Below are 24,056 nucleotides of genomic sequence, written 5' to 3'. Positions count from 1 at the left end.
CCACACGGCCCCTCCCACTGCGCCGCCTACCGGGAGGGCTCCGCTCCGGTCGGCAGGGAGGGAAGGACGAGGACTGCCCTGCCGGGCTTGCTCCAGGGCGCTCCTGTCCTCCACACCGCCGCCCCCTACAGGCCGGAGCAGAACAACAACAACAAAAAAGCAGCCGTGCCGCCCTAGGATTGGGCGGAATGCCGCCTCGTTCAATCTGCCGCCCCAAGCACCAGCTTGCTCGGCTGGTGCCTGGAGCCGGCCCTGAGCACTAGGCAATTAAAAAAAAATAGTGAAAGGTTAAATCCTGCCAAAATTGAGAGCTCAGCCCTGGCATCCATTAGGGAAAGCTCCCAAGCAGCTATGGGTGAGTGGGGTTTCCCGGGGCTGGAGGAGAGAATGCTAAGGATTGAAGCAAGAGATGGGTTCCAGGAATGGAGTAGGAAAAAGGAAAGGTGGTCTCGGATCTTCATCCAGGTACTAATGTCACTGGAATTGACAGGGGTGACCCCTGACCTTAAAGCAGGTACTGGGGACACCAGATGTGGCAAGGAACCCAGACTGTTAACCCCCAGAATGTTAGAAGTCCCCACCTTCATCCAGGTACTGGAGGCGTTGGAAATGCAGAGGGATGCCAGTCAGCAGCTCCAGATGGTGCTTCAGCTTCAACACAGTCAAGTCGCTGTAGCACCCGGCTAACGGGAAAGTCTCACTAGTTTCAGCCAGGTGGAGTGTGATGCTGAAGAGCCGGTGGGGCAAGCTGCTGCTTGGGACCACTTCATGGCTCTTTCCCCGCTTGGAGCAGGGGTTGAACCAAAACATAGTACCACCTAAGGGTTGGGGTTAGACCTGGTGGTGGCCACTCCCTCCTCCTGCCAATGGGCTGTTGCTATTAAACACCCTCCAGGTGGAGTTACCTGGGCAGCATTAGCATGTCATAATACATCTGGGCAGCATGAAGGACGTGGCTCAGATGTACACCATACATGTGACATAATAGCTAGCTAGGCAGCTTAAGTATGATGTCGTGCTGCAATCACAGTGGCATGGGTGTGTCATCATAGCTCCTCCGAACATATGTTCCATCAGGGCACATGCAGTGTGATTAAAAGGGGGCCTGTTTGCTCAGTCTCACCCTCCCCCCCCAACTTTCACCGAGGATGACAAGAGCTTTTAGTTGGCTGGAGGGCAGCCAGGGAAGGGGAGAGGGAGCGAGCCTGCTGGGAGCAGTAACTCAGCCAACTCGTTTCCTTCTTTCTGTACTAAGATGCTCACTGGGGAGCAGGGTGACGGCTGCATCTAAGGGTATGTCTACACTGGCAAGTTTCTGCGCCACAAGTCATACCACTTTTATTAAACCGCTGTTGCGTGTCCACACTGTGCTCCTTGTGATGCTGGAGCGCATCCACATTAGCAGCTCTTGCAACGGCAAAGACAGCAGTGCATTGTGGTAGCTATCCCACAGTGCAACTGGCCGCAGGGTGCTTTGGGAAGGGTTTGCAATGCCTCATGGGGCAGGCACAGCATCACATGATGCAGGTTTCCCAATCCCATTGGCCCATGGGCATCCTACGACATTGCCAGCTGCTTTTCAACTGAAGTGGGGGGTGGGGGAAGTGTGTGCACGTATAGGGGGAGAGAGTGTGTTTTGGGGGACAGAGTGTGTCAGCATGTTCAGACAGCGGCAGGAAGCAATCAGTGCTGAGGCAGGGGGAACCCCACCATCAGCCCCCACCTCCCTTGCTGGGCTCTCGGCACAGCAACCGCTCTCACACACACACACACACCCTCTGTGTTCAACAGCACAAGCATTCCACATTAATGGTTTGCTTTGTGTCCCGGAGCAGATCAGCACAGCACACTAGGGCTATCAGCAACAGTGCTTTGAAAGGGGAGGGGCGCATGTCTCCAGGGCAGCCAAGTTCAAAACAATGAGCAGAGTGGTCACTTGAGGCATTCTGGGACAGCTCTGGAGGCCAATTACAGCGCAGAAAGCAATCAAGTGTCTACACTGGGAATAGAGCGCTGGAGCCTCTGCGCAAATAGCCTTACGACTCTTGTCAAGGTGGGGTTTTTTGCAGCACGGCAGCTGAGGAGTTTCTGCACACAAAGTGGCTTGGCAGTGTGGACACCTCTGCAGTTTGAGCGCAAAAAGCTGCTTTACAGCGCCGAAACTTGCCCGTGTAGACAAGCCCTAAGTCTCTGCTCTGCAGGACTGGGGTCCTTCCTGTCTTCCTGCTCAGAGGGGAACAAAGGCCAGAGCCTCAAAGGGCAGCAGTTGAGACAGCTGGGGAGGAGTCATAGCCACCAGCCTGCTCACCAGCAGCAGCTTCGTTTCCTCCTTCACAGAAGCCAGATAGAGGGTGGAGGCGATAGGTCGAGAGTTCTCATTTATGATAATGTGGAGGAATCTGACGGAGGAGCGGGAAGAAGAGTTGCTCTTTGGTGAAGGCAGGAGTGGGGAATAGACACAGGGGGATCTTGAGACTGGGCATAGGAGCACATTAGGTGAGGAACCCAAAAGAGGGAAAACAGGGAAGAGCTGGGGAAGGAGTGCAGGAGAGCACCTTGAGAAGGGGAGACAGGTACAGAGGAGGTTGGGGTCAGGAGAGGTAAGTAACAGCTGGGGAGAAGTATGGGAGACCTTCACAACTCATTTATGGGAAGGCACAGGGATCTAGGGGAGGTGAAAAAGAAGAGGAAGGATGACAGACCTTGAGAGGCAGAGAGCCGCACAGAGATGGGTGACAATTAATAACCAGCATCCCCCCTGTGATGGGGTGTCCACCCCCACAAGCCCTGGGAGGGTTAAGGTGGCTAGTGGACCAATTAACTCCCCAGGCTGCACCTGGAGGAGGAGCCAGGAAGCAGGATGAGGCTCAGGTGGGGTGAAACAAGAAGGGCCTGAATCAAACCCAATAGCTGAGAGCAGCTGAGGGGTTGTGGGGGAAATAGTCTGCAGTCACTCCCTGGAAGGAGGGAGATGTGTTTGGGACTACAGAGGCAAGTAGCCTACAGTTACTCCCTGGGAGGAGGGAGTTTGGGCAGGCAAATGGGGGGGCAGAAAGGTAGGGGAAGGCTCAGGGAAAGGTAGGAAGATCCAGGAGAGAACAGACCTTGGCTGCTCATTAGAGGGTCCCTGAGCTGGAACCCAGAGTAGAGGGCAGGCCCAGGTTCCCCTGCCAGCCATGGAGGAAGTGGCACCATGGGGAAATGAATGGGAAGACTGCCTGAGTGGCACTGAAGAAAAACTTTAATACCCCGGAAGAGGGAAACACACACAGTGATCTGGCCAGAAGGCCAAGTCCCGAAGAGGAAGCTGCAGTTCCTGGAGCAAGAGGGGCTGCAGGGTGAGAGAAGAAGCTGGGTGGAGAGACCACCAGAGGAGGGGGCAGCACCTGGAAGGAGCTAAATCCCAGATGGGCCAGGAGGAGGTGCCCCAGCAGTGAATGGCCCCTATGACATCCTCTTTCCTCCCCCACTCCCTTATATGGAAAACTTAGCGCTGATGCAACATTAAATAATCAAGCACAGAAAAGTGAGGAAATTCTATTATTAAGGCTCCGACAGCAACATTAACTCTGCCATGTTGCACGTATGCACTGGGGTATTTTATATTCCTGTTTTCCTTGTTAATCTATAGCCGTCCGTGGTTTATTTTTAACCACATAATTACCACTTTATAACCCCTAGTACTGAACTTGTATTTGAAGCAGGTGAAGAAAACAAGTTGCATATTCTATTTATAACACGAGTCAATTACCACAAAGACATTTCATAAAACAGTCATGAGATTTATTGAGATAAATACAATAGAAAGTTACATAGATTCTATATTCTGGCAAATCAGTGGCACTTCCAGAGTGTCTCCACTTATTTGGACTCTAAACAACACTGTTTATAGATGACAGCTGCCACTAGGGCAGAATCCTGTTAGTTGCCAAGTGTGTATCCTATATAGCGGATACAGGGAGTCTGAATTCTAAGCAACATGACTAACATGCTTTGGATTACAAGTGCCTGATAATTTTCTACAGCATCCAAGCAATATTGCACCACTAATGTTATTCTCATGTCCCTTAGCCAAAAGTGTTTTAGAGTGATATTCTTGCTGCTTTTGCAAAAGTGGATTGACTACCTCACTTTGCTCCATTTGGCTTTCAAATACAGTTTTTGCATAATTTAAACAGCCCAGAGAATTGCATGTGAATACACAGCTTTAATCTTCATTGCAACCATTCGTCTAGTGTGAGTGGTAAAGTGCAGTCTTTAGTCATGCTGAAATCATATTTCCAGTATAAAATGAAAACAAAATGCACACCTTGGAAAAAGTGAGCCAGTTTAATAGAACTGCATGTTGTCTGAAGTTAAAGGAAGATCTATGTTGTCCCCTCTAGTGCATGCAACTATAGAGTTTTAACGAATTTTTAAAAGCTCTACTAAAAAACCTCCCAAAATCACATCATTTAAAATGGACGTGAATTTCTGGAGTTAGAAAGGTGCCAAAAAAAGATTTAACACAAATTTTTGTTTTGAATGTTTAGTGACCTTAGTTGGTGGCTTACAAGTGATTCTAAGAATATCATCATGAAAAACTATCCCAACTTTCACAAACATACAGAAGTTTGTATTTTCCAGTAAGTTATTGCAGGACAAGGTAACTTTTTGGAAGCAGAAAGCTGGGTTGTATTAATGTTCAAAGTAACCAGTTTATATACAGTACATTTAAAACATATCTATGTACACTTAAAAACATTATGATCAGTGCTGAGAAATTTAACGACCTGTTAATAGTCAACAAAAATAAAACCTGGTCAGAACAATCTTAGAAAATTTGAACTGTTTAAAAAATATTAGTATAATGTTAGCATTAGAAAAAGATATTAAAACTACAAAAAAACTAACTTGCATTTTTTTTTTTTGCTGAGAAATTGCAGTCATAAAAAATTGGTTTGCATTGAAGAGGCATTTGTTTTAAATTATATAAAAAAATTAAGGGTGGAAGTTGTGGAATTTACAGATTTTAAACTGTTTTCTGAAATAGCAACAATATATTTCTGCCTATAGTTTCTAAAAGCATCTTATGGTCTTGCAAGCAAACAATTTATTACAAATACTATACATTGTAATGCAAAACTAGTTTGGGAAATATTTATACAAAATTAAACACAAAAAAAAAAAAAAAAAAAAAAAAAAAAACACAAATCAGGCTGGGAAAGCTACTTGCTATGAGGCTGACAATCCAGTTTTAAGAGAGTAGTATTTTTTACTTCCAGACAATATAAGTAATTCATATTATAACAATGAAATAAAGTGGAAGGAACTATTCTTTCACTGGTCTGTTTACACATTAGGCAAATGTTGAACACAGTAATTTACTTGCCATTAAATGGGATCCATTTCCCCATAATGCAGTATATATTCTGCAAGGCTGTGGTTCTGATTCAAAGCCCATTGTCTTCAATAGGTTTTGGATCAGGTCCTATGTTAGGTCAAGTCTTTGTACAGAGGGGAAGGCAGAGCTGAAATAAGTAGGGCCCAACAAAGATAATCAGTTCTTTAGCGTAAGTGACTATTTTGCAAAACTGCCAGGTTTAGTGAAGAGGATTTCATCCTACTTTTTTCTACTGACGTTCCTGTTTAGATATGAGAAGAATCCAATATCCTGTCAAGTTAATGTAATCTTGGTTTTCCCCCATTTCATTTTTTGTTTACATCCAATCCAAAGAATCATGAAATAGCTACAATACTACAAACCGAATTTGCAAAGTAAAATAGGTCAACTTTTGTACTCTGGTAATCTGCACTATATGGAAATGTACAGAGACCACAACATAAGAACCTTTCTCTGTCATTACAGTACAGAGAGACAGATTCCCAGGGATCTGAACGCTGACCAGATACAGTGTTTTTCAAGTCACAGGTGTATGTGATGCACTCCCATACACGTGCATCTCTACTTACACACTTTGCAGAGCATTTATAGAGGTTAACTTCCTATTGCGGAGACTTCATGTAATCTGTGACCTTCAAGTTCCTTGAATGAAATGAACTTTGCTAGGGCAGAATTAGCAATTTCCAGTTGGGGAGTTAACAGTCCATGTATATTACACACCCATCAGTACTAGCAGTGAGAAAAGGAGACCAAGGATTAACGGCAGGAAGTGAGAAAAAATGTTAATAATAATACAGTTTACAAAAGACAAAGTAATAAAAACTGCCCCAATATACAGAGAAAGTCAAGCCCTGATTTTAAAAACATCACATGTATGTTAAAAGTAGAAGTTAAGCCATGCTTTAGTTCCAACAAGCCACCTGTGTTGTATAACGTAAAATGGCTTATATGATTCTCACTGGTGTAGGATTAAAATTTTTTCAATTCTTTTGCCAAGTTTCAGGAGCTATTCACATATGTACATTTTTTCGGGTAAATAATAAAATGCAATACTATAAACAAAAAAATATGAAAACCACAATAAAATGGGGGAAAGCAGCTACACTTAAGCTTACTAACTTCAGGTTTTTAAACTTACAAGCTTAGAGGGGTTTCTAGCAAACCGCTTTATTACTGGATTTTTTTAAAATACAATATTTAAAAATATATTACTGTAACGGATGATACTGAAATGCTGTATGTGTGCAACTTCGTAAGAGGGTATTTACAATACTGGACCTTTTGTAGAGATGAGTTACAAGCCATGTTTAAAAGGAAAAGAACAAAATTATGAATGTAGTCATCCCATCTGAAGAACAGCTGTAGATATAAAAGCGGTCACTGAATGAAGATAATGGCATTTTCAACAAGCCCTTTTCTCTCAGATCAGGGAGGCAATAAATTGCTTGGTTCCATGTTCCTCCAAAAACATGAAGTGTGTCACCATTTTGATGTTCGGGGTTTGTAGTAGATGAACAGTTTAGTTTTGTTTTTCAAGGGAAGTCATGTCCATATTGTTCAGTTTTGGTTTTACAGTGGCAAAAAAAGACACATCTTGGTCTCTGTCAGACTGTAAAGCTAGAACAGTCTCTTCCACAGCTTCTAGATGAGGGTTGCCAACACTTTTAAAATAAGCTAGAACAAGTAGGGGGAGAAAGAGGGAGGGGGGAAAAAAGTTTTATTCAAAGCTGTGCTGTACTGTACAGGCACATCACAAAATTATTCTTACCCTATGCCAGAAGAGAGAGAATGAAGCTTTGCTTTTTTTAAATTTTTTTTAATTAATTTAAAGTTACAGATCACACAAAAGACATGGCGAGATTAGTGTTAGCGTCTTCCTTCATCCAGAGAAGTGTGTCTAACTTTGAGGCTAGCCTCCCTGGGGAAGCTAAAGCAAGCCCACGGAAGTTGAGAAAGAAGGCTGTGTTTTTCTTTCTTAATTTCTTTCACTTAGGACTTGGCAAAGGGAGAGCTCTGTGTTGAATACTCAATATTTCTATAAGTGGTTCTTTACTTTTGCTGGCCCCCAAGTGGAAACGTACCAGTAAGAAAGGAAAATTGGCAGGCTGCCATGTTCATTTTTTCTTAAAGTACTATCAAAATACTCCCATTGACATAACTGATTCCGGTGAGGAGTGGGGAAGGGAGACTCCCTGTATAAAAAGAGATGTATCAGCGGTGGCCTGAATGTTTTGAGAAACACTAATACAGGAATATGCCTATGAGTGGAAGAGTGACCATATTTGCAAACAAGGCTGTTATACTATTCATTCTCTAGAACTGAGAAATAGTTGATGAATATAGCAAACTGAGTTTGTGCAGAACCTTTTAAACATCCGATTACAATTACTTTCATTTATTTTGAACCTCTGAATTTCTCAAAAGCATCTCCTCTTTGGACCTATAATTCACTGATATCTCCTCTTAGCCTTCAGTCAGCACTTCTCAAAACTTCTCATTTTAATGGTGTCGCCAGGGCTGGCTTAGACTTGCAGGGGCTCGGGGCCAAAGCCCAAGCCCCATTGCCCAGGGCCGAAGCCCAAGGGATACAGCCCTGGGCGGCAGGGCTCAGGTTACAGGGCCCCTGGCTGGGGCTGAAGCCTTTGGGCTTCGGCTTTAACCCCTTTCCCGCCTGGGGTGGTGGGGCTCAGGCTTTGGCTTTGTCCCGCCCCCTGGGCACTGAGACTCAGGTGGGCTCAGGCTTCGGTTCCCCCTCCTGCAGTCATATAGTAATTTTTTGTTGTCAAAAGGGGGTTGCGGTGCAATGAAATTTGAAAACTCCTGCCTTAAATAATTTATATAACATGCTATGTGACTTTCCCATTATAAATAGGCATTCAACTGCCCCCCACTGAATAGAATATCACATCTGTTGTATTATGTATGTCAAAATCACAAAAGGGTGACAAACTACAGAGGATATACAGTCAGGAGCGGTGCCAGGGTTTTTGCCGCCCTAGGCGGCAGCGCTCCTCCTCTGAGCATTCGGCGGCGGGTCCCAAAGCGAGTGAAGGACCCGCCACCGAATTTCCGCCGAAGACCCGGAGTGGAAGAACCCCCTGCCGCTGAATTTCTGCCGAGGGCAGCAAAATGCCACCCCCCAAATCCTGCCGCCCTAGGCGACAGCCTAGGGTCGCCTAGTGGAAGCGCCGGCCCTGTATACAGTAGCCTTTTAATGCTAGCAGAAAAAAAAACTTTTTGAAAGGAAAAGCAAGCCTGTGTTCTTTTTGCAAACTAACTGATATCAAGCACTGCACAGATCGAATTTAAATGTAGGATCCCAAAATTATCATGTCCTAGTTTCTGCCTTTGTTATACAGTAAATCTGAACATTCTTTTTATCAGTTGAGCAAGCCAATTTGTGAAAAGCCACGGTGTTACAGAAACGATGGAATTAATGAGAAATTAGTTCTTACATCAAAGGAATCAGTTTAGCGTACCTTTCTCCAACAGTGTTTGCCTTAGAGCCTTGGCTAACAGAACCCTTACGTTTGGCACAGGATCAGAAGCAAGACTTAAAAGACTGGGAAGTAAGTGTTCGACAAAATGGTCAACAGGCATACACTCTTCTTCTACTACAGCCTGTGGAGGTAAGAGCAGAACATAAGATAAAGCAAGGTGAATAATCAGTGTATCTTTAACAAAAACAATTATCTCCCATTCTTTTCCAACTTGCCTCAAGTTTAGCTTGTATTTAAAAAATGTTAGTTGTCTGGCTGACTATTTCAGATGTATTCCTAACTCTCAAATGTATATTGTTCCACACAAGCAGCCTAAATTTACATTTTCAACAAAGGGAAGGTTACTTGTATATATTTTTTTCCTTTTAATGGCCCTTCCTTCCCCTGCAAGTTTCTGGAAGGACACCGCAATCAAAGTATCTGATTGACCCACTCAAGGATAAGTATCATTTGGTCCTTCTACCCTGTCTAGATATGAATTTAGGATGTCAGGATTCATTTGAAGTTGGCCCAATGAAGGCAGTGGACTTACTTTCAATCTTCATTCTGGGAATCATTAACACCTTGACTTTGCCTCTCCTCTTCCCTCTGCCTTACAACTAACTACTAATATGAATCATTTCCCTGGCTAAAAGAAATGATGTATGGCCTTTTCAGGGGCTAGTATTGACAACCAAACTGAAGAGTAGGGCAGTCAATGACCACTTCCCTTCCTCCTCCTCTTGGTAGCAAACAAGTTTAGAGACATACCTGTTCTTCACCAACTCTGGGCACCCGGCAACCACCACTAATTCAAAGAGCACATGTGAACTGTATAGTCCCTGTCAAAGCAGGACGATATGCTCCTGCCAGTACTATAGGTGGATTTCACGAAACACAGCTTGTTTTCAGTCTCATCTATATTTTGCTTTGTTGCCAAGAGTGCTGACAAGGGAGGGTGCTACTTCTGAGGTTTGCTTTTGTGATTTGGACACTTCAGTTCACATAAGCCACTGAACCACCCAGAGAAGATAGTGACTTTCACTCATTACTGATTTGGAATAGTTCTTAAATACTCTGGAGGTAAATGGCTCTATATTCCTCTACCAATTCTGAAAGCAATTCCTGCCAGCATTATGAATCCTCTCAATTATTTGTTGATACACCCATACATGTAAAAAGGCAATCTAACCTGACAAATGAAGGCAAAAGCTTGTCTTCCAATCCACTTGGAACAATGACGGAACCTTGCTACAAGCTCATTAATGAAATTTAATCCCAACGCATTTGCATTATTTGCGTAGAACTTCTGTAGCATTGCCACAACCTGTGAAAAGATCAGAGGGGAGATTTAGACTGTGAAGACTAGCATTTAAGTGGCATCACTTTACTTGAAGACTACTACTTAGGAACGCCAAAACCTCTGCAGAACTATAGGTATCATTGAACTAGTGTGGTTTGTTTTGACAAAAGCTTTACTTAGCCCAGCTCTGAAACGCAAAGGTTGAGAGAAGAGGCCATTTTTAAGCTTCTTTACTGACCCAACTGTTTACTTTGCTATAGACTCACTAAAACACTGGTTTTAAAAGAAATGTTACAACACCACTTTGGGGTGTTCTCCGTGATATCCTTGCTAATAATAACACCACCACCACCACCACCTTTCTGTGGAGGACCAAAGCAGCAAAGAGCAGATCCTGTGATGTCTGTGGTGTCAGCATATAGACAAGTTCTCTACTTACTAAACACTATTAAACAAAGCTATATTGCAGCATAAAACCAACTTACAGGAAAGAACAGTGAACAGTAAGATCATTTGTCTACTTTTTCATGTATCAGATTACTAGCATGTCCTTCTCTACAGAAGGCATATATATTTAACAGGAAAGGTCTGACACAAAATGGGCTCAAAGAAGTCATTAGAAATAAATTCAAGAGAACTGTGTTGCTATCTCCTGAATAGTTATGATTACGTATGAGAAACTTAGTTTTGAGGAAGACAAAGAAAATAGCAGTTACTCATATGCGGATCATTCACAAAGAAAATTACCATTAACACTATGACACAAAGGAAGAAAGGAGGGAAATTCAGAGTTCAGCTTTCCCTTCAAAGCAGCCACATCTTCCAAGTGCAGTCTAATACTTTACCACCACACGATGTGCAGCATTACATACTATCAGGACTACAGCACATCAGATTATAGTAAGTAGTCAGGATTTCAGTTTGTATTCCCATCATTCTGTACATACGAGTTAGCCTTACTTAAAAAAAGAACTAGGTTTTCCTTAATCTCTTTTATACATATATATTCTTATCAGTAAGTTTAAAAAAAAAAAAGTCCATGAAGACCTGGGTACATACATTAAAATTCCCCCTTTATCTTGAAATATGTCTAAAAAATAGTTCTGTTGGTTAACCATGTAATTAGCAGGCTTATAGATTTGTAAAATTAATATTCAGTCAATATACCCAATGCCCAGTCCATTCTGTAAACTTTTATTGAGCCACAATTTAAAAAACAGAAGTCTAATGTAATAGACTGTGGGTGAGAACTTTTTTAACCATGTTGCTCAGGAAAGCTCTGATTTTGCCTTTGCAAAAATGCACCTGAAAACGTCTGCATGAAATCCCAACCTCACTGAAGTCAATTGGAGTTTTGTTACTGACTTCAGGTGGGGCCAGGACTTCACCTTTTATCATAAGAACGGCTATACTGGGTCAGACCAAAGGTCCACCTAGCCCAGTATCCTGTCTTTCGACAGTGGCTAATGCCAGGTGCCCCAGAGGGAATGAACAGAACAGGTAATCATCAAGTGATCCATTCCCTGTTGCTCATTCCCACCTTCTGGCAAACAGAGGCTAGGGACACCATCCCTGCCCATCCTGGCTAATAGCCATTGATGGACCTATCCTCCATGAATTTATCTAGTTCTTTTTTGAACCCTGTTATAGACTTGGCCTTCACAACATACTCTGGCAAAGAGTTCCACAGGTTGACTGTGCATTGTGTGAAGAAATACTTCCCTTTGTTTGTTTTAAACCAGCTGCCTATTAATTTCATTTGGAGACTCCTAATTCTTGTGTTATGAGGAGTAAATAACACTTCCTTATTTACTTTCTCCACACCACTTTTGTCTCTGCAAAAGTGCATGTATAATTGTATTGTGCCCAGAAAAAACTGAGCATACATGGAAGATGTTGAAACTAAAGCTGGTCCAAATTTTTTTGGAACAAGATTTTTTTAAATGAAAAAACTATTTTTTCAAAATTTTAAAATGTGTAAATTTTTAAAAAATATTTCAATAAAATTTTTCAAAAACAGATTTTTCTGAAATTTTTCATTTATCATTTTGGGGTTGTTGTTTTTTCTTCCTTTCCACGTCTTTTTTTCCTCCCTGCAGGCATTTTTTGACAACTGAAATTAAAAAACAAAAAACCCATTTGGAGCACAGAAACTACTTCACAATACTTCATAAAAAATTGTCTCTTCATTTTTTGACCAGGTCTAGTTGAAACATATTTGTGTTCATAGTATCTGTTGTTACTATATAATTTCAATAAGCTTTTCAAGTAAAAGTGTTGATATTAAATACATTTTTCATAATTTTTTTTTGCAAGAAAAAGTAAAATGCTTTACCAGTTTGAAGGAGATCCACCTGACTTCCGATACTTTATCCGAACAGAGAGTTAACGCAATGTGCCGTAAGTAGTCATACACATCATTGGGGTTGTAGAGTTCTAATATCAGGATCAGCTGTCTGAAACACAAGGGATCATTGAGTCAAAACATTCCTCTCGTTTCTTTATCGCCTTCCTGCTGAAGATGGGGGGAAATCATTTTGGTTTCACGAACAAAGTTGTTGAAAATCTGGGAGAACAATCATTTTTTATTATGCAAAGCTTTGGGATTTTGTTCTTCTGTTTAGTCTCCCAGCCAGACTAAAATTTATACATGAAGTGCACGTTTCAGAACTACTACATTTCAATAAAATTAAATACTAAAAAATGCAGCTAAGGTGATGAGACTTGACATAAATTGCAGGTGTATAAGGGAATTATCAGAAACTGCAAAGTAAGTTACTTAGGGATTCTCAAATTCCTTATCTTACTTTCCCCACATTCCTTCTTCACTAAGACTTTAAAATAGTTTATTATTAGATAAAAATGTTGAGGAATTTTGAAATTTTTATGCTATAATGGGAAATTTCATCCTAACTGCAGAACACAACCACACATACTCTTAGGAAGTTAAGATGAGAAATATTTGCATTACCGCAGAGAATATGTAATTATCTCCTACTTAAGTTGCATCATCTGTGGGAAACTGCATATATCATAGCCATAAGAATAACAATTAGCTGGTGAAATTCTGCCAATCACAGCAAAAAAATAATTCTGACGTTACAAAGTTCTCCCACTAGATGTCAGGGAACTTACACAACATTCACTGCAGTTTTCCTCACTGGGTTTATAATACAAGGATAACATTACACCAGCAGCATGGTATGGGGGTTAAAACCTCAACAGCCCAAACAGCATACTGAACTAAGATTACTGTGAAGGAAAGTATTTTAATTGTATGCATTAAAATGCTTTATGAAAAGAGTCTAAGTAGCTAGAAACCTCAATCAAGGAATGTGTCTATCTACAGGCTAGCCATTTAGATCCTAAAATCGTATTGAAACAAGCCACCATTACTAGAACCATTACCAGTCCCTATTCCATCCCATTCCACTCCCACTTAAGTGAAAACACCAAAATGAGTCAACTAATTGTACAAATGGAAAAACCAATGCCATACACATTTTGTTGATTTATACATAAGCGCCAGAACTGAATAGGATCATACCTGTCATTGGCTCTTGCCGCTGACATACAACTAACTGAATGAGCATTAATATAATCTAACACAGTTTCATAGATTTTAAGACCTGGAAGGGAACCTTTGACAACCTAGTCTGACTTCCTGTATATAACAGGCCATTGAGTTTCACTCAGTTACTTCTGTATCAAGCTCAATAACCTGCATTTGACTCTATTTATACAGGTCTATTGCAAAAGGGACCATTGACTGGCCCTATGATAGTAAACATGATTAATAAATAATATCTTCCAGAAGGGCATCTAGCCTTGACTCAAAGGCATTGAGAGAGGGAGAATCCACCACTTGCCTTCGTAGCTTGCTGCAACGGTTAATCACTCTGTTAAAAACGTGGGTCTTATTTCTAATTTGAATTCGTTTAGCTTCAGCATCTAGGCACCTGTTCTTGCTATGTCTTTCTCCACTAGATTAAACGGTCCTTTATTACCTGATATTTTCTCTTTGTGAAGATACTTTTATCCTGGGGTCAAGTCACCTCTCAATCTTCTTTTTGATCATTTAAACAGATTGAACTCTAAGTCTCTCACTGTAACGCATTTTCGTCAGCCCTTGAGTCACTTTTGTGGCTCTTTTCTGCACCCACTCTAATTTTCAGTATCCTTTTTAAATTGTGGACACTAGACTTTATGCAGTATTCTAAAATGTCTACTAATGCTATATACAGGTGTAAAATTACCTCCCTACTCATACTCACTGCTCCCATGTAATTAGATAACCCTACTATTTGCCAACAATGAGAAATGCTGTCAGAGTACGGTTCAGCGAGATAGGGACCTATATGAAATAAGTTGATGGTACAATTCCTAATGGACAAAGTCCACATCACAAATCCATCATGGATATTGATCTATCCTCTTGTCTAACAGATGATCCCTAAAGGTTGGGCTAAGGCTCACTGGTGGGGCAATATGTTGTAACCTAAATTGTTGCAACTGTACAAGATCTTCTGGCCTTAATGTAATTCAAAGTTTAACCTAAAAATAATCTCCCTGTCCCTTTAAATGGAAAGCTACTGCCATTTACTCACATTTAGGGTGTGTTACAATTCTGAACATTACCATGAAAGGTAATGGAACCACACATTAACAAGTTTTACTTACTCTGCCAGCTCGTAACGAAACCTCCAATTCCTGCTGTTATCAGTCACGACAAATTCTTGAAGCTGGTAAAGGTACTCGCGCCTTTTGTCTGCATGAAGCAACTACAGGAAATGTCGTTCCACAAACAACTAATTAGTAAATACAACTGATTAATCCAGCAGTTCAAAACTTTGTTTGAAGCTTTATAAACACTTTTCACTTCTTTCAGGGTTATTCTTCTATTCTTTACTCCCTGTCACTCCTGTTTATTTGTATTTTCCTGCTAGAAAGAACTCTTAAAATCAAATTACAGTTTACAGGGAATCTGCTTTTTCTCCAGAAAACTAAAGCCCAGGTTCTGAAAGTTATGCACACCCAGTTGGGGTAGCTACATATGCCAAGGCACTTCTGCCTGTGCAGTTACTCAAATAATGCATGAACAAATTAGGCCTGCATAGCCTTCACACAAATCCTTAGAAGATTTATTCCAGTCACACTTTTTCTACGAGCTAAGGTCAGTAGAGAGCATAAATTCAGGCCTGCCCTCACTTGAGTGCACAACATATTACTTTTCCAAGGGAAATGGTGGAAGTCCCATCTCTGGAGACATTTTAAACAAGACTGGGCAAAACATTTTTAAAAACACTACCACAGGGGTCAATCTTGCAATAGACCCTGAGGATGGACTTGATGACCTGATACCTTTTTGTATTTCTCAACTAATCATAGGCCACTTAGATTGCTCTGAACACAATTCCACTACAACAGTTAACAAAAGCAAGCAAACAGTCAGATTTTCAGCTGGATTTAGTTTGAATTTCAGAGGGGAAAGTAGAGGATCTTTAATTAAAAAATTAACTTCTCTGCAAAAAATCCAAAACCCAAAAAACAACTAAATTATATATTTGAATCCACAAAAAGCTTCTGTGGCAATTGCTGCATGAAAAATGGAGGTTTGTATGTGCCTAAGAAAATGAAAGCAGAAATTTATACTGCTATATAATCTCCTACCTTAAGGAAGTCGTAGAGATGTTTAAGAACTCCAATCCGCACTTCATCCAGATCTTTTAAGAATCCATTGAAGATCGGCACCAGATCAGCTGCTGTTAGTTGATCCCCCAGAATAACAGCCAGCTCATGTATGGAAAAAGCTAGTGTCCGACGGACCTTCCACTGTCCATAGTTAGAAAAACCAATCTAGATTAAACACTATCGAGATTCTTGAGCAACTCTTAACTAGAAGTACACTTATATTTTGAAGGGTATGGGCAGAAAAAGCAGGATTCATTACAGGAAAGCCAGGTGCTGCATAGCATGTGTGTCATTTATAAAGTCTCCTTTCTTAAATAAAAAAAAGTGCATCTGGCCCAACATTCCAGATTTATCATAAAATTGTATTCACTGTCAATTTTAGATATTCTCTCTCGTAAACTACAGCATAATTTGCTTATATTTCTAATTTGTATAATTTGCTTAGAATTTATTTATTTATTTATTATTTATTATTTAATTCCGAACGCTTATTTGAAAATGCAGCTTTACCTGTACATCTGCTGCCAAGGTCTCATACGTATCTTTCAAACAATGCCAGTTCTGCCGGCCCAGAGTTAAGGCCACCCCTGGGAGACTATATGCACAGTGTTTTGCTATTTCAGTGTCAACAGTCTGGGCTCGAGCTGGGTCAGTCATTGACAAGTACTGGTCTAATAAAGGTTGAGGTATGATATCCTACAGACAAAGATAGTAAATTATTAACAGTAATAAATTAAAAAAAAGAGGAAGATATCATCAGTATGGAAAGACATCTGCTCTAGCACAGCCTTCTCTCTTGCCTCTAACCAGATGGCAAGTGCACCAGGGGCACATGCCAGGACAGAACAAATGACTGAACACTCCACAGCCTATGTCAGGCTAGCGCAACAAACTACAGCACAAGTCACTACCTTGGGTGCCTTGTCATCCAGTTTAGACAAAGCAGTAGGCAACAGTCTTATGTATCAAATCAGGAAGATAGCAACGGTTGATTTTTATTACTGAATAAACATCATTTTGGGTGCTGCATCAAGTTATTTTATGCAGCTAGATCTAACAGCTAGATTTTCCAATGCAGTTCTGTTTATATAAACTTCTCTGGCAATTTAAAAACGAAATTGTTGTTTGTAGGCCAATCTGTACACCCAGTGAGAGCAGCAGATTAAGCTGCTGCCTGTGATGTGTAGGCAGCAGCTGGGGATACCAGAGAGAGATTCCTCTGTTTGCAGCACCAAATATGCACTCTGTGGGCTTGCCTGGATTTCCATTAATTATTTTAATCAAAGTCAATAGAGTTTTACTCATTAATGCCTAGAATATTTTCTGAAATTATGGAATTGATTGGACAGGTGTTTACAAATTATCACATTACAGACAAACAAAGAAATGCCACAGAGTTGAGGGTAAGGCATCATGAATGAATATTTTAAATCACCTGTAACTTCGATTTATCATCTTCAATGGGTGGATTATTATGTTGTTCTTTCTTTAAAAATTCAATGGTCCCATTGTGTTGTTCCTCTGACTCCTGTAAAAGGATGTTGGATTTATGATGAAAACAGTTAGTTTTACTTTCTTTCATTACAGAACTACTGTTTAGTATATCTCAAAGCATTACACTGAAGAGCAACACAATTCAGAATAGAGCAGGTCTTTGAGGGCCAAATCATGCTCACACTACTCATGTAAGTAGCCAAGTCAAGATGATTACTTATGTGAGTAATGCAAGCAGAATTTGGCCATATAAGAATCACCCACAACAAAACGGATTCTATGCAATGTCTTAATCAAGAAAGGATCAGTTTTCAGCTTCATGAATAGCAGGTCAGATCAAGAACAATCACTATGATTAACAGATACTGCACATCTAGTTATTGACCCACTATGGCAACAAAAATATTACTCCAACGGACTTTCTTTAACCAAATTTTAGGATTGTTAAAATGTCCATGGGACACTAGCCAGAATATTTTGATTTCAGTGAAAAGGTCAATGTTGAAATAATGCCTCTGCCTTCATGCTCACACTCTGTGAATTTAGAACCATGTTCAGATTGAGCAACTGATTAATATTTTCAATACTTTAAAAAGGTATAATCAATTATTAATTGTAATTGCAATGAACCCAACATCCTTCAGATACTGGAAGGTAGTTTCTTATTTATTCTCTAAAGGTTCTACTCTCTCTGCAAATTTAGCAGATGTTGACAAAGCAGCTCAATATATTTGCTTCAGAAAAAATAATACACCGATAAAAGTTTTATTCATTTTGGAGTACACTCCTGAAAACTCTAATTCTCCTGTATTTCCCGCAAGATATTGCTTTTATTTTCCCACAGACCAGTGAATAAACTGTTCTGGTGAACTCCAATCCAAGATCAATATGTCAATTTGTGAAGCATGCCCCCTTATGAATTCCTAATAAAATGCTAGTGATTAAAAAATGTACTCCTGTATTGCGGAGGAATTAAAGGCAAACATCAAGTTGTAGTTAACACAAATGCTAGCACTGAATGTGTTATTTTAGGGGACAAGCAGGGTTTTAGTATCTTCCTATGATTAGCTCCATCATAAAGACAAAATTACAAGCACAGTGAAAAAGTTTTCCTATTTAGCCTACAAGCATATTAAGAGTATTGTAAAATGGCAGTCAGGGAGAATGTGTATTGTCACTGGTTGATTTAGTCCCTTGTCTGGGGACAAATGACTTATATTTGCTTCAGAAACAGGGAAGATTTTGTTAGGTTTGTTTTTTATGAAGCTCCTGTACGGCCACTTAAAGCTTTCTATTTCCTGGCTCACTGAACCCAAATAGAAATAAGGTCCTTGAAAAACTTTAAATTTCGTTTTATATTATAAGTGGATAAAATAAATTATAGTACAGTAGCGTCTAGGGCCCCCAATCAAGAACAGGGCACTGTTGTGCTAATTGCTGGGCAAACAGAGGTAGACACTGTCCGTACCTTAAGAGCTTACTTGTCTATCCAGAGGATGAGTGTATACTTACTGTGCTTTTCAGTATACTGGTAGTGGATTGGTCGCTTACATCATCCTGGAATGATGAAGAGGACAAAGTGTTCTTCTTCACAGTGGCATGGCTGGCTTCAAAAGTGGACAATTCATTCTGAAGTTTGCCATTGCTCTCTTCTGTGTGTTTGATCTCATAATCATTGATGGACTCAAACTGAGCAGCTCTGAGCGCAGCGGACAATACTTGAACCTGGGCTGTATAAAGTAAAGGAATCGGGGGCACATTTAGGGCTTGTCTACACAGCTTGGCAAAGTGCACCAGATGGATGTGATTTGTAAAGAGCACTACGAGGCTGCACTCTAACTGCCTTGTGTAGCCCCTAATGATGCACTCTGAAAAATAACTAGTTCACATTAACGTAGTCCTGTGTAAAATGGGACAACATCAACGTGAACCAGGTACTTTTTAGAGCACACCATCAGGCTCTACACAGGGAAGCTAGAGCGCTCTACAAAACACAGCCCTTCGCCAGCATAGCGTATACAGGTCCTTAGTTTCCTTTCTGTGCTTCATTTTAAAGGAGTATTAATGCTACAATTATTTATACTGAGAGATTTAAAAAAAACAACACACAACGAAATGCATAGAAACATGAGAGGAAATATTTACCTCTGCAAAAAAAGGTCTAGAATTAACTTCAGCAAAACTGTGAGCATAGATTTAGAGGCAGTATTACCGTTTCCAGCAGAAGCATATAAGTATCTGTTTCCATTCTCTGGACAGACCTCTGATAATCTCTGATTGCAAGGAACCCTGGATCGTGTCCTATTTCACTATCCTTAAAACAATTTAACATGGAGGAGAGTGGGGCGTGGGGGCAGCACTTTTCGAAAGGAAGCTTGAAACTGAGGCCTTCATCCAGAAACTGAAGGCCAGCCTCTAGGTAGGAGGCTGCCTGTGAAACTCTGGATCCCCCCTGCAGTTAGGGCGTATGCTGGGAAACCGTTTAAAGGCAACAGGTAACTTGTAATAGAAAAGGAATTGTATCTAACATACAAGTGTAAATGCCAGAAGTTGCATTTCGTATTTATTTACTGTGTAACTTGTATGTTTGTTCTCCCTTACTATTTCATCTTTGAATTTTTTACCCCAAGCAGATCTCTGTTGTGCAACAAGTGAGCTGATAACTGGGTGGCTGGTTTCATACCTTCGGGGGTGATGAACCAGAGGGCAAAAGTCTGAGACTCTGGTAGTTAAGAAGTTGGGGAGGATAGATTAGGTGAGACTTGGGACTGGAAGGGCTGTTGGTGTCACCCTGTAAGAGTAACTAAGCTGGTGGAAGCCAGGGTGAGACCTTGTGCTTGTGGGCAACCTACTGGTGCCAGGGATCCGAGCCGTAGCAGCAGAGCATTAAGGCACCCCAAAATTCCAGGGCAGGCAGTGACAGAACCCCTTACCAGTTTGGGTGATCCCCAGAATATCACATACATACAGATGAAGCCATTTCTGATCAAATATAAGCAAGAGGAAGTATTTAGTGAATGTCTCTCAAACTGTCTTTCAGGAATGGATCAAAACAACAAAAATGAGTGTTTTGCCATGATTCCGCCAATGTAGTTTTGAACACAGCTCCATTTCTATGTAATGCACCATTCTGTGAAAATATGAACAAAAAAGGCTCCACGAACTCAGATTTTCAAATAGCTTTCAAAATATTTACATTGGTCCAGCTCCCGGTGACTAGATTTTAAAGGTGAAACACGAGAGCATATACTGGGACCAAAAGCAACGACCATTTAAGAGTAGATGGGAAGAGATGAGATGACGGTCACAAAAAAGAGACAAGGATCAGATCAGGTAGAGGTATATAAGAGGGTTTTGGCAGCTTGGCTAGGAAGGAAGAGAAATGAGCATCCACACATCCTTTTATTCTGAAAGGGAGGAAGGTTGCTTGGCTGAGGAATGATGAAAAGCAAGGATATTACAGTAGAGGGTATGATGGAAAAGATACAGATTTACTTGTCTAACTCCTTCACTGTTTCTTAATAGCCTCAAACCCTTTTCTTTATTTTCCATTGTATATGTGTCAGCCATGCGACTCCCCACTCTGCTGCCAACTCCTATGCTCCAGTTCCACTTCACTTCTTGCTCTTTTCCTAGTCATTAATCTTTCTCCCCTTGAGTTTTCTGTTCTTATATTTCTTATTGTGCCTTCTGTCCCCACTACTCACTTTTTCCTTCCACTTTTTCCAGTGGTTCTCAATCTTTTGGAGCTCAGGACCCATTTGAAAATGTTTATGGCCTGTTGTGACTCAGTAAATAGTCTGGGGGTGGAGGCCCTGGGGTTGTATTGGTTGGATCCTGCCCCCCAGGGTGGTTGGGTGCCCGGCACTTACCCCACAGTGGTGGCTCCTATGCTGTGGGGCTGGCCCTCCACCTCAAGCATTGCAATCTCCAGGGTTGCAACGTCACACTGGTTTGCCCCTCCCAGCCTGACTGGATCAAATGAGAGTCGAGTTGTGACCTGGCTCAGGGGGTTGCAGTACCACTCACTCAGATTTGGCCTACCCGGATGTCTGTCATCATAAGGTCTGGGCCAAACCTGAGTGGTGCTGGGACTCCAGAGGTTGCAGTGCCTGGAGCAGTGAGACGAGCCCAGCCAGCCCTCTGGGACAGGAGCCACAGGAACTGCCATGCGACTCCCTGAAACATTCTGGCAACCCGAATTTGGGTCCCGACCCACAGGTTGAGAAACTTGGCTTTAGGCAAGAGAGGGCCGCTACAATAAGGAGCTTTGAAGGGTGCGAGGAATCCTCACTACATGAGACATCAGAAACTATACCTCCACATATCACTACTATTGTAGGCTTTTACCTTGAACATCTGGATCATCCATGTGCTCCTGCAAGCTTTCCAGCACTTTTTTTATTTCACTACTGGCAACACAGTTATTACACATAGCTTTTGACATAGAGCAACCTTCTTCATGCTTCTCAGTCTTGGACTGAAGCAGCTCCAAATCCTGGCTTATATCAGGGAGTGGAGGGCGCCAGTACAGGAAAGTATTAAAGATATCCTCAGCAGACTGGAACCTTGAGTTCACTCCCTGGCAATTGCTCATGTGACAGTCTTTAATGCCTTCTATCACACAAGCAGTGGTATTGTCATTCTGGGACAATCTGGTAAGAGCCTCTCCAGGACCACCACAACTGTTTGAACTTCCTTTCAGTAGGTCTGTCCTTGGGCTTTCAACACAGATCAAGGGGTTGGCTTCTGCTGAAGTCCCTTCAGTTGACGATTCCGATTTAATTTCTACTGGTTGTTCTAAACTGAGAACAGAGACATAGCATTAGGAAAACAAAAGGTACAGACCCTAGAACAGCACTTTCCAGTTAAAAAGACACACTCCAGATAAGGCAGCAAGAGCAATTACAATAGGTGGAGCTATTCTACTTGAGGACAAATCCTGCTTTAGAACTACTTGTTTCACCTGTAGTTTCAATACATTTTCCCCCTCCTCTCTTCCCTTCCCCTCCAAGAAATTACTGGTGAAACATTAAAGTAGCTAGATTAAATCATATGGCAATTCATCAGACCTATGTAGCCCACATTTTAAACCATTATTGAAACTACACCTACATTAAAAATAAGATCTTTGGTAGTCACATATATTAAACACAAGATCATAGCAACTAAAGACTTAACTGAAAGACTGTGGAGGAAAAAATATTTTGTCAGTTTTCCTCTCCCTTTTCACACCTCAACCATAGCTTTACCTGGAAGATACAATGTTCGTACTGGCAGATGTGATGTTTGCATTGTTGCCTGGTTGGCAGGAACTGGAAGTCACATCCTGTGCTGATGGTCGGATACTGAGGGTCCCATCCTCCCGAATATAAAGGCCAGCACTAGAAGGGTTTGCGAAGGTAGAAATAAATGGGCCTAGAGACTGAAAAGCAGCTTGGCGAACCTGGCACAGTACAAAAATAAAGATGTGACATATGTTGTAGCCATGCTGCCTTTTGGTAAATTGTTAATAATGAAATATGGCTCAAATTTAGCTCTTACTATATTACAAGGTTATACTTAGCTATTATCTAAGCTTTTCAGAGTATGCTATTAAACTAGTCCTGGCTTCATTTAATACATTTTATTACTAGAGTTTATCAGGAACAAGCAAGACATCAGAGTAAGGGGATTCAAGAAGCAAAATGTGCGTTAGTAAATATAGTTCATCTGACTTATTTAACTTTTCACTACATGATTCAAGTGAAATCATAATTGTTTCACAGACATGGTCCAAAAGCCCCACATGCACCCAGTATCATGACAATGAAAATAAAGTGTTTAATGTAATCGCCATTATGACATTTTAAAAAAAAATTTAAAGCACCATCCCCAAGTTTGACGGACCAAAATTTAGAAGGCCCAGAATGACACCCACCTTCTAAGCATGACACTTTACATTTCTAAAGTGAACATGGAAACCAAAAAGAGCAGAAGACCACATACCTAACATACCCAGCTTTCAGTCTTTGGTGGTGACTGTACATGGTGCCCATGTAATTGGATTTTAATCTGTCCTCTAATTATATTAGCACTACATTTTACAGGGTGTGCATGTGTGCATGAAGAAAGCATATGCGTGTTGCATCCATGCTGCCCTCAGTGTCCTCCATTTGAGGGACCAAGACTGAGAATTACCATGTGTGCCTATACAGGAGACCTACCTTTGCTATTAAGCCACTGGTTTGGCCACTTAAAAGTCCTTGTAATTGAAAAACGTAGCTTGCATGCATTAATGTCTTTTAGGTCAGAGGTACCTCACCACCTACTTACCCATCTGCAGGGGTCACTGATGAGATTGATAAAGAGAGGGGACAGCTTGCTTCTGCGAACTTCTGGAGAAGTGGTGTAAGACACAGCCATAAAGCATTCAGCACAAGCTTTTCGCATTCCCCAAACACTATCAGAGCAGAGTTCAAAAAACTTTGGAATCTGTCAAAAATGAATGAAACTATAGCTAATCAAACAGGTATTGAAGCTGCAGTACGAGATACCACTTTCGGTTGGTTTAATTACGTGGAAAAAAGTAGTTAGTAGTAGTTTGTGTGCAATGGGTGAAAAAGGATGCGAAAGTAGTGACTGAGAAGAAAAATTATAATTATATTAATTATTGAAGAATTAAAATTTCCCTCCCCCATTCATCTCAGTTGTGTCTTGCTTTCAT

The 24,056-nt window shown here is 41.1% G+C and overlaps 1 protein-coding gene across 1 annotated transcript in view; it reads right to left on the bottom strand.

Annotated features, from left to right (window-relative positions):
- Positions 1-6,902: 6,902 nt before the first annotated feature.
- LOC135887220 (serine/threonine-protein phosphatase 4 regulatory subunit 1-like) overlaps positions 6,903-24,056 on the bottom strand; it is a 42,779-nt gene continuing 25,625 nt past the window's right edge. Inside the window, exons 9-20 of the mRNA XM_065414992.1 lie at positions 23,666-23,824; positions 22,603-22,796; positions 21,701-22,155; positions 18,863-19,080; positions 17,292-17,384; positions 16,367-16,552; positions 15,836-15,997; positions 14,846-14,946; positions 12,501-12,621; positions 10,055-10,189; positions 8,863-9,004; positions 6,903-7,057 (exon numbers count right to left, since the gene is read on the bottom strand). Of these exons, the coding sequence (XP_065271064.1) occupies positions 6,903-7,057; positions 8,863-9,004; positions 10,055-10,189; positions 12,501-12,621; positions 14,846-14,946; positions 15,836-15,997; positions 16,367-16,552; positions 17,292-17,384; positions 18,863-19,080; positions 21,701-22,155; positions 22,603-22,796; positions 23,666-23,824 (2,121 nt within the window). The remainder of the gene's footprint in view (positions 7,058-8,862; positions 9,005-10,054; positions 10,190-12,500; positions 12,622-14,845; positions 14,947-15,835; positions 15,998-16,366; positions 16,553-17,291; positions 17,385-18,862; positions 19,081-21,700; positions 22,156-22,602; positions 22,797-23,665; positions 23,825-24,056) is intronic.

Source organism: Emys orbicularis, chromosome 12 (assembly GCF_028017835.1).
Source record: "Emys orbicularis isolate rEmyOrb1 chromosome 12, rEmyOrb1.hap1, whole genome shotgun sequence".
In the NCBI taxonomy this organism is placed as follows: Eukaryota; Metazoa; Chordata; order Testudines; family Emydidae; genus Emys; species Emys orbicularis.
This window is presented reverse-complemented; position numbering and strand designations above follow the sequence as displayed.